At 51.9% G+C, this 10,626-nt stretch overlaps 1 protein-coding gene across 1 annotated transcript in view; it reads right to left on the bottom strand.

The window, feature by feature from the left end:
* Positions 1–2,582: 2,582 nt before the first annotated feature.
* The window catches only part of PTCH1 (patched 1), a 63,596-nt gene continuing 55,552 nt past the window's right edge, over positions 2,583–10,626 (bottom strand). Inside the window, 4 exon segments of the mRNA XM_006779327.2 lie at positions 2,583–5,355; positions 5,832–6,375; positions 7,892–8,116; positions 8,568–8,697. Coding sequence (XP_006779390.1) covers positions 5,833–6,375; positions 7,892–8,116; positions 8,568–8,697 — 898 coding nt within the window. The 3' untranslated portion in view covers positions 2,583–5,355; position 5,832.

Below are 10,626 nucleotides of genomic sequence, written 5' to 3'. Positions count from 1 at the left end.
AGGAATGAGAACACTCCGGGAAAAAGGCACGGAAGGGTCCGCTGACTGTGTGGTTGCCGCTTTTGGGTGGCACTGCTCGAAGGGCAAATGCTCTCTACGAGGTCGGTCCCTTTCACGGCATCTCAGGTGAGAGGCCCCGTTCCCTCCGTCTCACGAAAGGGAATCCGTACGGAGGAGGCAGCAGACCGCGCCCTCAGCGTCCGGGCCGAGGCTGTGACTTCCCGGCAGGGCCCGTGCGGGAGATGGCGTCCCGCGTGCCTCCATCACAACGATGCGAACAACGAAATAGATTCATGTTCGAGGTGTGTTCTCATTAGGTGCAGCCTTCACGAACAGTAATTAAAAGTTGGCAAATATTCTTTCTAGATGATTAATAGGTCATCTCCACTTTTCCTTTTGGGAGGTCAGTTGCCAGTTAGCAAAAATGAAACACCTGCTTTTACGTCCACGTGGCTGCTGCCCGAGACGAGCAGCACGCGGCGTTCCCGGAGCTGTTACATATGCCCACGGTGCCAAAGAAAATGGGCCTTGTGTTTACCCACGTCCTGAATAAATACGGTGGATGTGGGGACACAGGTCTGATTAAAAACTTCTCCCTGAGCCAACAGGAGAGCTAAGCTAACGTACTCAGGTACATGTAATTTATGAAGACTGTGATGAGATGGCAATGAATGGTCATTTTGGTGGAATAAAGCACAGTTAAAAGAAAGTGTCTCTGAATTTGAATCCCAGTGAGTACAACCAATATTTCCTTTGCTCAGTTTCAGGGAGTGCAGGTTCCCCCACGACTTTTGCCTGAGCCAGGTGAGCAGCGAATACGCACTTCTCTACTGACGGGCTTAGAAACACATTGCTGGCTCTACCCGAGGGGGCAGAAAGGTGAGGTTATAAGGCAGAAACCCTGCTTAATAATTTCTTTTCCACGTAAAGTATCCATTGACAAGCATTTCACTCCTTGTTCAGTTTACTGTAAACCTCGAATGCCTCAAGGGTCTCATTCAGGTCAAAACCTTCCCATAAGGCTCCTGTCGCCTTAGAGGTGGAGGCCCTTAGGAGGCTGAGAGTTGGTGCTTGAACCAGAACGCAGTGTGGGGGCCACATAGGTGGTTCTCATTGGACTCTTAATGCTCCCTCTGGTCCGGACTCATCACAACCACCATTTTCAACCTCCAGAGTCGGTGGGGGACACACGAAGAGAAGGACACAGGGGCTCCAAGGTTTCAAGTCCGACTGGGTCAACGGAAGAGGGTCTGGCCTGGTGCAGACCTCCTGCCCCTGCCTGTCGGGTCAGCAGCCCACCCCCTCCACTGAGGTCCTGCCCCACGGCGGCGGGAGCATCAGAAAGGGACTCCGTCTCTCTGGACTCCAATGAGCATGTGTTTCTGTGGAAAGACCAGAGAGGAGTCAGGACCCCCATGTTTCCAGGTCTAGCCTGCACCGGCCCCAGGTCTAGCCTGCACCGGCCCCTGGTCTAGCCTGCACCGGCTCCTGGTCTAGCCTGCACCGGCTCCTGGTCTAGCCTGCACTGGCTCTAGGTCTAGCCTGCACTGGCTCCAGGTCTAGCCTGCATTGGCTGTGTAGCCCGAGTCAGATGATAGAATCATGGCCACAATCACTGGAAGGAATTCAGGGATCACCTCTGTTGGTGCACTGGAACCACCGAGACAGCTCATGAAAGCATCCTGGACTTTGGATTCAGTTGGTCTGGGGCAGCCCCGATCCTGCTTTTCTAGCCAGCTTCCACGGCGGGCCAGTACCGCCTCTCCATGGACCCCGTAATGCGTGAGCACCACCTGCTATGACAGTCTGGTCATAAAATGGATCGGCAAATGCCTTAAGGGTCAGTTAGTAAATATCTTAGGCTTTGTAGGCCCTATCATTTGTCTCAACTACTCAACTCTTGTCATCGTAGCCACAGACAATCTGCATGTGAATGAGGATCTGTCTTCTGATAAGCCTGGACAAAAGCAGGCAGCGGGCTGTGGGCTCAGGGTGCTCCTGGCCTGACTTTCCTCCAGGGCTGCAGATAAGGTACACTCATACCATAAACACTGTATGACACTTTCGTTTATTTTAATAATCATTGAATCTGTCTTTGTAAGTATTCCCTCTAGTTATTAGGCATCACATAAAAAGTAAGGATGTTAAAGAGATGACAGAAGGGGCCACTTTGAAAGGTAATTTAAGAACTTCCTTGGTCTCAGGAAATAGACACGTGGAACTCTTTGTATCACTAATACCTCCGTGAAGTAGAGCACAGCTGGATGCGTGTTGGGGCAGTGGTTCTCAACCTTCCTAATGCCGCGACCCTTTAATACAGTTCATGTTGTGGTGATCCCCAATTTCATTGTTACAAATTGAACATAACTAAAGCATAGCTGTTAATCACAAAAATACGTAATTATATGTTTTCCGATGGTCTTAGGCGACGCCTGTGAAAGGGTCGTTCGACCCCCAAAGGGGTTGCGACCCACAGGTTGAGAACCGCTGCGTTAGACGAAACCACCACGTTCCCGATGGCCCGACACCCTCACTGCCTTCATAGAGTATTTCACTTAAAAAACATTCGATACACAAAGACATACCAACAAGTTATATTATTTTTTATTCATGTTAGAATTTCTATCAGTGTTTGAACATTAACATTTAGAGAGTTTGTACATTTTTGCCTTCCAAGGTTTAAAATGAGAACCACACTAGGTCACAAATGGTAACTAGTACACAGTTCACAATTGCATGAATATTCACCCGATCTCCTCTTAACACTGTTAAACGTTTTCTTTCTTGCTGTACTTTACAATGGAAAGTGTGCCCCACGCATGTCTCAGCGAAGTTTCCGACATTATGGATTCATCACATATAAATTCTTTAAAAATATACTTCTGTCAAAGACTTGATGACTACTATGTACACTACAAAAATAAATTTTCATATAAATAAATTATATGGCATACTTTTATCTTTGTAATTGAAATGACACAAACCCATTTCCACCAAAATTGGCAGGCAATGAGACCCAGTTTGAATATTTATTTCCTTTAAACTCCTTACACTAAAACCGACTATGAGACCTTAATGAGAATGTTATATACTCTGAACTATTTAACATTAGTAAGCACTCTATACAAATAAAAATTCTGTTCCAAAGTAAAAGATAGCTGTAATAGTGTTTCCAATAGAAATAAAAATCCCTGCATTTTGTTATAAACTGGCATGACAAATACTGTAGGAAAACATTCTTATGATACAAAATTATAAATATCAGCAAAGATTTCTTTTAAAAAATTAAAACATCCAAATGAACAAACAAGACAGACAAAATACAACTATTTTCAAAAGGGAGAGAAATTCTAGTTGCCTGCCAGCTCCGAGTTCTCCCTTTGCCAATGTGACTATCGGAGAAAGTTCCACGCCGAGCAGAAAGCAGGGGCTGGACAAGCTGTCAGGCACCACACGAGTTGGGCTCGGGAAAGGAGCAAGAGAGGGAAGCAGACCTCAGAATTTGCATCATCTCTCTCCTGAACGCAGGACACGGACATTTTCCGAGCAGAGCTGGGTGTTAGGTAGACAGTGTGGCTAAGGGAGGCACCAAACAGTAGCAGGGGGGCCAGCGGGCCCCTGGCATATTCACACACACAGCTGGGGCCCACAGGTGGCTTCCAATTAGCATCTTACAGTTACGCGTGTAGGGTCTGAGATCACTGCACTGCTGGGTGCTGCAGGGGGCCGCTGCCTTTCGAGGAAGATTTTCCATGTAAAACAGGAGGGCACAACGGGAGGGAGCTGCCAGCTGTGCCCGCCTATAGTAGCTTCGTCGGGGTGCCAAGTGCTTCCCCGACATGCTGGTCTCTGGCTAAGAGCTGAAGAAGACCAAGCCTCCGCACAAGAGAGAATGGATACAGAAGCAAATCTTTACAAATAATGCCTGGCTGGGAAGTCTGCCTCCACACCCATCCTCAGGGGAGTGTGTGCACCGAGCATCTCCTGCTTGTCAATAAACGTCACATTGAAAGAACAATAATCATGGTGAGAAGAAAATAACTTAGTTAGGAAGTGTGCACCATCACGTTAACATAAACACATTGAGAAGGATCCTTCTAAATCCTACCAAATTTCTGACCCCGTATCGCCTTATTGAACGCTCGCTGTTTATTTTTAAAGATGCAAACAGACCCAGAAAGCCCCAACCAACCGTGCAATTTAGGGAGAAAGAGAACTTAAATGGTAGGGACTCAAAACATCACCTCTAGGTTTATTGTGGGCCCAGAATGGACAGGTTTTTCTACCTTGTAGCAGGGTCATTACCTCCAATACATTTTTAATCCACTCTTAAGGCTTTTTTTATGTGTGCATTGGTCATGAGAGATACAACGAAGGCTGCACAACATGCTCATGCCCAGCTGAGGCTCAGCACGAGGCATGCTCTCTAGCTGTTGAACAATAATGACGATGAACAGACGTGAGCTCTAGACCCTGAGGTCCCAACATCCACGACAGAGATCCGTGTGAAGGAACTTCTCTCCCCTGAGGCACGAGCGGGGTGCCTGGATGGCAGCAAGGATCTGAAGAGATGCCTTGGACTTGAAGTGAGTCTGACAACAGCATAAGGCGATGTTTTGGGCAGGGCCAGCCCCCACGTACTAGGCAATGCTCTCCCAGCCTGACCAGGGCAGAGCCCGCTAAGGGTGACAGACAGTGAGAGAAAAACAAGAACAAACGATCACAGTACAGCACACGGGGAAATCACACACACGGCCACACGCAGCCAACAGGAGTGTCGCACCCAAATACACCTAGAAGCCACCGGGGTTAACGTGCTTTCTTCATATCTGCTCATTAAACAATAACAAAATTATCACGCATAGCGTGTTCGAAAGTTAACAGTAACATTTCATACTACCACAGGGTTGTGATATGCAAATTTAAAATATTTTAAACAGAAACCTTTACAAAATAATCCTATTATATAAGCAATATTTGCATAGAATTATACAGGTAAATTATACAATATTTAAGCAGCAGCAAGAGATGCTGGAATTTAAGACTAAGTTAAGCTTGGTTGGGGCACCGAGACCAATGTACAAACAGGGCGGGCCTCGCTGCAGCCGCCCCACCGCCCACCCTGGGCCGGAGTGGGAAGCGCCAGACCACACGACTTTACATCATTCCTTCGTATTTACAGATGTGTACACCTCTTAAATATTTAAAGAAATATTTCACAAAATAATACAGCCGGTTACAGCGAACTGCAACCCCGGTGCAGGGCGTCGTCCCGACTCCGAGCAGCGCTCTCCTTGCGGGTGCGGGGGCTGGGCATTCCGATCTTTGGCCTCTTTGCTTCAGATTTTACTCACCCTTTGAAAGGAAAAAAAAAGGAAGTCACACGAAGTAACAGTCTACGAGTCCATATTTACGAAGCACACTAACATCTAAGAGAGTCTCTGTATGAGAGATCAGGGTGGGGGGCCGGCTGGGGCCGGCGGGCTTTCCAGGGGCTGGTCGGGACTTTCCTTGATTTAGGGCAGGTGCCGGGTGTGCTCACTTCGTGCCCATTCGCTGAGCTGTGCATTCATCACACGCACCTGTCGGGCACGTGAATCAAGACCGAAACATCGGTGAAAGGGGCAGCTGTTAGCACCACCCTCAACGGGTTCACAGTGGGGGTGAGACGCAATCTGGGACAACACTGTGGCCCAGTGATGAGAGCTTGGGCCCGGCAGCCCTGCCTTGGGGGTCAGGTCAGGGACGGTCAGGGCGGGACTTCCCAATGCCAGGGGCTCCAAGCCCCAGAAACCCCAGGGGCCTGGCCCTGTGTCCCCCACCACACGTACCTCAGCTGGAGCCGCTGCCCCGGGGCCGCTCCTCGCACTCCACATCCTGCAGCTCTATGACCTCCACCTTGGAACCCCTCCTCTCGCACCGGATGTTGAAAGGCACATGGGGGTCCTCGAACAGCCCGGGGTCCGGCTGGGGGTAGTCCTCGTAGCCGGGGTACAGCCCCCCTCGGGGGTGCCGCCCGGGGGCGGGCGGGGGGTGCACAGCGACAGTCACGGACGCCGAGGCTGTCACGGTGGTGATGGGCTGGCAGTAGCTGGGCACGGAGCCGCCCGTGGCAGTGAACACTGGGTGCCGAGGGGTGTGCGCGCGGGCTCCCCGGGGGCCCACGCGGTCCCTATTGCTCGGGCCAGAATGCCCGTCAGTAGAAATTTCGAAAGCGTCTCTGCGCGGTCTGTAGGGGGGCGGCCGCAAGCCTTCTCTGGGAGGCTCCCGCTGGGGCTGTGGGCCTGGCCGTCCAGGTGGCAGGGACCCTGAGTCCAGGTGGGGCGGCAGTCGAGAACTGGAGGGTGGGTGATGCCTGGCTTCCGGGTGGACCACCTGCAGAGGGCGAGGCGGGTTAAAGCAGGCGGGGCGCTCACCCCAGGACGGGCATGCCCTGCTGCTCCCAGCCCTCCCTATGGGCCCTGTTTCCTGCCTGGCCACCCACACAGCTCTTTTTAACCCAGAGGCCATCAACCCACAAAGGGCTGGGAGAGGCCCCGGGAGCCAACAAGGACCTTCCACTCGCAAAAGAAAAACCCGTTCTCTGACAACCTCCACAGCAGAGAGCGCCTTACTCAGACCCTACGTCTCGGGCTCGGCTTCACCAGCACAGCTGGCTGGGCACAGAACAGCTGCCCACAGACGCAGGGCGGTGGTCGGAGAGGCTCTGAGCTGCCTCCCTCCCAGTCTACACCCCCTGCTCAGGAGGGCCAGCTCTGGAACTCCCCTTAGAACTGCTAAGCATCTGGCCCTGGCAGGACTCTCTATACATACTCTGGTGCATACAGCAGCCATAGGGACATGCAGCTATTTGCATTTAAATGAACTAAAAATCAAAATCCAGCCTCTTGGTCTCACTTGCCACATTTCAAGTGCTCAACAGCCACACGTGGCTACAGCCCGCATCTGCCCGTCGCGGACAGTCCTGCGGGGCCGCGCTGCTCGGCCTGCTGGTGAGGAATCTGGCTTCTGGGTCTCTACACAAAGCGGAGAGCAACACAGTGGCCACATCAATCAAAAGGACCGTGACCAACTTCAAAGTCGTTCAGCTTGTACCTATTTTTAGGCTCCCGCTGAACTAAACCAGATTCACACTGCAGCTCAGCAGGCATCACCCCGGGGGGCAAGAGGAGGAAAATTCAGGTTATTTGGTTGGCCCTTCTCTCTTTCACGGAAGGCGTGCTCTGGCCGGGCCTGGAATACCCATTTCCTGGAGGGACAGCAGGAGGCCCTCGGTGGGGGGAATGTGAGCGGCAGAACTGGCCTTGGAGAAGTCCTGTGTGCCGTGCTCTAGGACTGGGGGCCGAGGACAGCCGGGGAGCAGAGCAGCGGAGGAGTCTGGGCCCTGGGAAGGGGCTCCCAGCTTTCCTGAATGACCTCAGGCTAAGCTTCTCGCCACCTAGAATATGTACCTGGAGCCACAAAAGCTCCTGGTAAAGTCTCAGACAATAAGAACAGAAATAATTTTGTAACCAAGGGCAATTAAAGGTAACAGAAATGAGAGAAAACAAAAATAGACCACTTCAGCTAGCAATAAAAACCCCACTCCGTTTTTACAAGTATCATTTTAAAACGCTATGCAGCTTAAAACACAAAAAAGGGGCCAGGCCTCCTCTCCCTCTAGCTGCTCAGCTCAAACTGCACCAAGGCCGAAGGTACAGCCGCTGCTTCGTGTACCTCCCGCGACGGCCTCTGCCTTTGTGACCAGCGGGAGAGCCAATTCGACGACACTGGCACCGACAGTGTCAGAAGAGTCAAATATTGGCGCCTGCCTATGGCTCCGCCTAACCCCCAACTCCCGGGTCGGCGGACCTGCTGCTCAGAGCAGGGCGGGCTGCCGAGGCGGACTCACGGAGGAGCGGGCGAAGACGGGGTTCTCCGTGGCCTCCACGATCACCTGGTGGGCAGGGCCCCTGCTGCCCTGCTGGGCCTCGTACTGCCGGAGCTCCTCGCTGATGCCCGACACCGTCGTCTGAGAACTGTACTCGGAGTCAGAGGAGTCAGACCCATTGTTCGCGTGACCGGGGGGCACGGCGAAGCGGACCACGCTGGGGGGCGGCTCGGGGTCTGGAGACACCTGTGTGAGAGGACTCTGTATTGAAACTGCTATCATCCATGTGCCTGTTGCTCGGGCCTCTGTCCTCCCTCACCACGAGGCTGCACCTGCCCCCTCCCCCGCCGCCACCGGGAGGACCCCCACGTCTGCGGCTGGAGCAGGAGCACCGCCCTCGCTCACACTGCCGAGGCCGGCGGACCTTTCCCTCCTGCCCGCCCACATCCATCTGGGGTGGAAAATGCTTTACTGATACGGGCCGACAGGACTAAGGTGCCAATCACATGGTTAAAACAAAACAAAACAAAACAAAACAAAACAAAACAAAACAAAGGACCAGTACTACAAGCCCAAAACTATTCCATTAAAGAGAAAAAAAGCAATAGTTCTTGAGATGTTTGCTGAAAAAGTAACCCCTCAGTAATGGGAATTTGCCTAAAATACCTAAATTAAAGGTGACACCAGGAAAAACAGCGTTCGCACTCTGCCCGGCACGGGTACTGACCTCAGGGTACGGCCCGAAGAAGGACAGCAGGACCGGAAGCAACACCAGCCCGTTGAGCACCCCCAGGATCGTCAGGATCGCCAGGACGGCAAAGAAATACCTTGAGGATGAAAGGGAAGCAGAAGCTCTCACTGAGAACTGTGGCAACGACAACCTGAGCCACGATTCACCTGCCCGAATGCTACACCGTGTCGTCAGCCCAAATGAGCAAGACCCACACGGAGAAAAGGCTGTTACAAAACTGCGGTTCAAATCAGCACAAGATTAGATCCCCCCCACCCCCCACTTTATGATTCTGAGGGCTGCGTTGCACAACCCGAAGTTCGTGAAGGAAGAAAAGAATTAGTTTGTTAATCTGCTGAGCTCTCATGGCATGGCATGTTACTTATGAACGAGCTACACGAGCGGTTCTCAACCTGTGGGTCGCGACCCCTTTGGCGGTCAAACGACCCTTTCACAGGGGTCGCCTAAGACCATCCTGCATATCAGATATTTATATTACGATTCATAACAGTGGCAACATTACAGTTATGAAGTAGCAACGAAAATAATTTTATGATTGGGGTCACAACACGAGGAACTGTTTTTCAAGGGCCAGAAGGTTGGGAACCACTGAGCTACAAAACTCAAAAATATGGAATGCGAACTGAATGGCCGAGCAGACTGAAAGCACAAACACAATGCAGAGGGGCCCCGTCCATGAAAACCCAGCAGAAGCAAACAAATGAAGCGGAGGGTGCCGAGTTTGAACAATCTGGCCCAGGAGGAAAAGCAGCCGCTGCACAGCAGCTGGCCCCTGCGAAACGCTCTGCACCCCGCGGCATCTCCGAGTCTCCGGTCTCCAGCGTCAGGTAAGGCTTTCCCTGCGCTTTCATTCATCGCGACTCTCTGTCTAGAATCCTGCGAGTTCCAGTTTAACCAAACAACTGCCACCTTTCTGAGGCCAGGACCCAGCTTTCTGCAAGGAAGACGCTGCCCATTCTGTGTCTGCTGGGGCGCTGGCGGAGGGGGGAGGGCCGGCCACAGTGATGGGGCTGCTCTGTGGCCAACCTTTTGTTGAACAATTTAGCGTCTCTGAATACCTTTGTTTTGCATCAGCCTATTCAAACCTAAAGGCCGCAGCAGCAGCCGCAGCAGCAGCAGCAGCAGCAGCAGCAGGAGGAAAGTGCACCAGTGGCCCTGCTCTCCCACCACTGAGGGCTAAAGTCTGGGGTCGGTCGTGAACACCAAGGTAAGTCTGTCCTCCCGGGACCGGCACGGGCGGACACTCCACCTGGGGAGGTGCAGGCGCCACGCGAGCAGGCGTTTCTTTCTTTAGTCTCCTGCCCTGAAGTAAAGCTCTCTACCAGGATCATAAATAGGAAGCTGCAGAAGTCATGCCAATGGAAAAGAGCCTCAGGATGTTCTGGGAAGAGGGAGGGCAAATATCTCTCTGTTAATGGTCCTCTTGATCATAAAACAGAACAGGCACCAAACTTTGCCATTTCTATATATGTTTCGACATTAGATGAAAGGAGAGAGAATCCCTATAAAAATACAAATACCTCGCAGCTATTGTAAACACTGGGAACTTCTGAGCTGCATTAGTAAAAGCCAAGCAGCCGGCGTCCTGCTCTAATGTAAACTGCGGGAACTTTAGGCAGAGGCATACATCAGCAGCAGGCATTAAGACATTTGCATCCCATCCATCTAACTATAGAATAAACAGACCAATTAGATTGCTGACGCTTAGTGTATACAATGTCTGCTCATCTAGGCGACCCCAGCGAGGGCTTTATCAGGTTAATCCATCCAGTTCTAGAAAATGGGAAGCCCTTTTAAGTGCTTGAAACAGGAACTCTGGTATCTCTGGGAGAGAAGCGGCAGCCAGGGTGAGATGAGAGAGCTGGGCTTCTCTGCCCACCATCCAGGGTCCCAGCTGCTCGCTCAGCTTCAGGCCAAGTCACCTCTGTGCGGCCCACTTGGCATCCCCCACAAGACAGCTCGGCCCTCTGAGTTCCCGTCATGCCCTGTGCTCCCCATGGCTTTG

The sequence above is a fragment of the Myotis davidii genome, unplaced genomic scaffold (genome assembly GCF_000327345.1).
Source record: "Myotis davidii unplaced genomic scaffold, ASM32734v1 scaffold190, whole genome shotgun sequence".
NCBI lineage: Eukaryota > Metazoa > Chordata > Mammalia > Chiroptera > Vespertilionidae > Myotis > Myotis davidii.
Note: the sequence above shows the minus strand (reverse complement) of the source record. Positions and strands in the feature narration are given on the sequence as shown.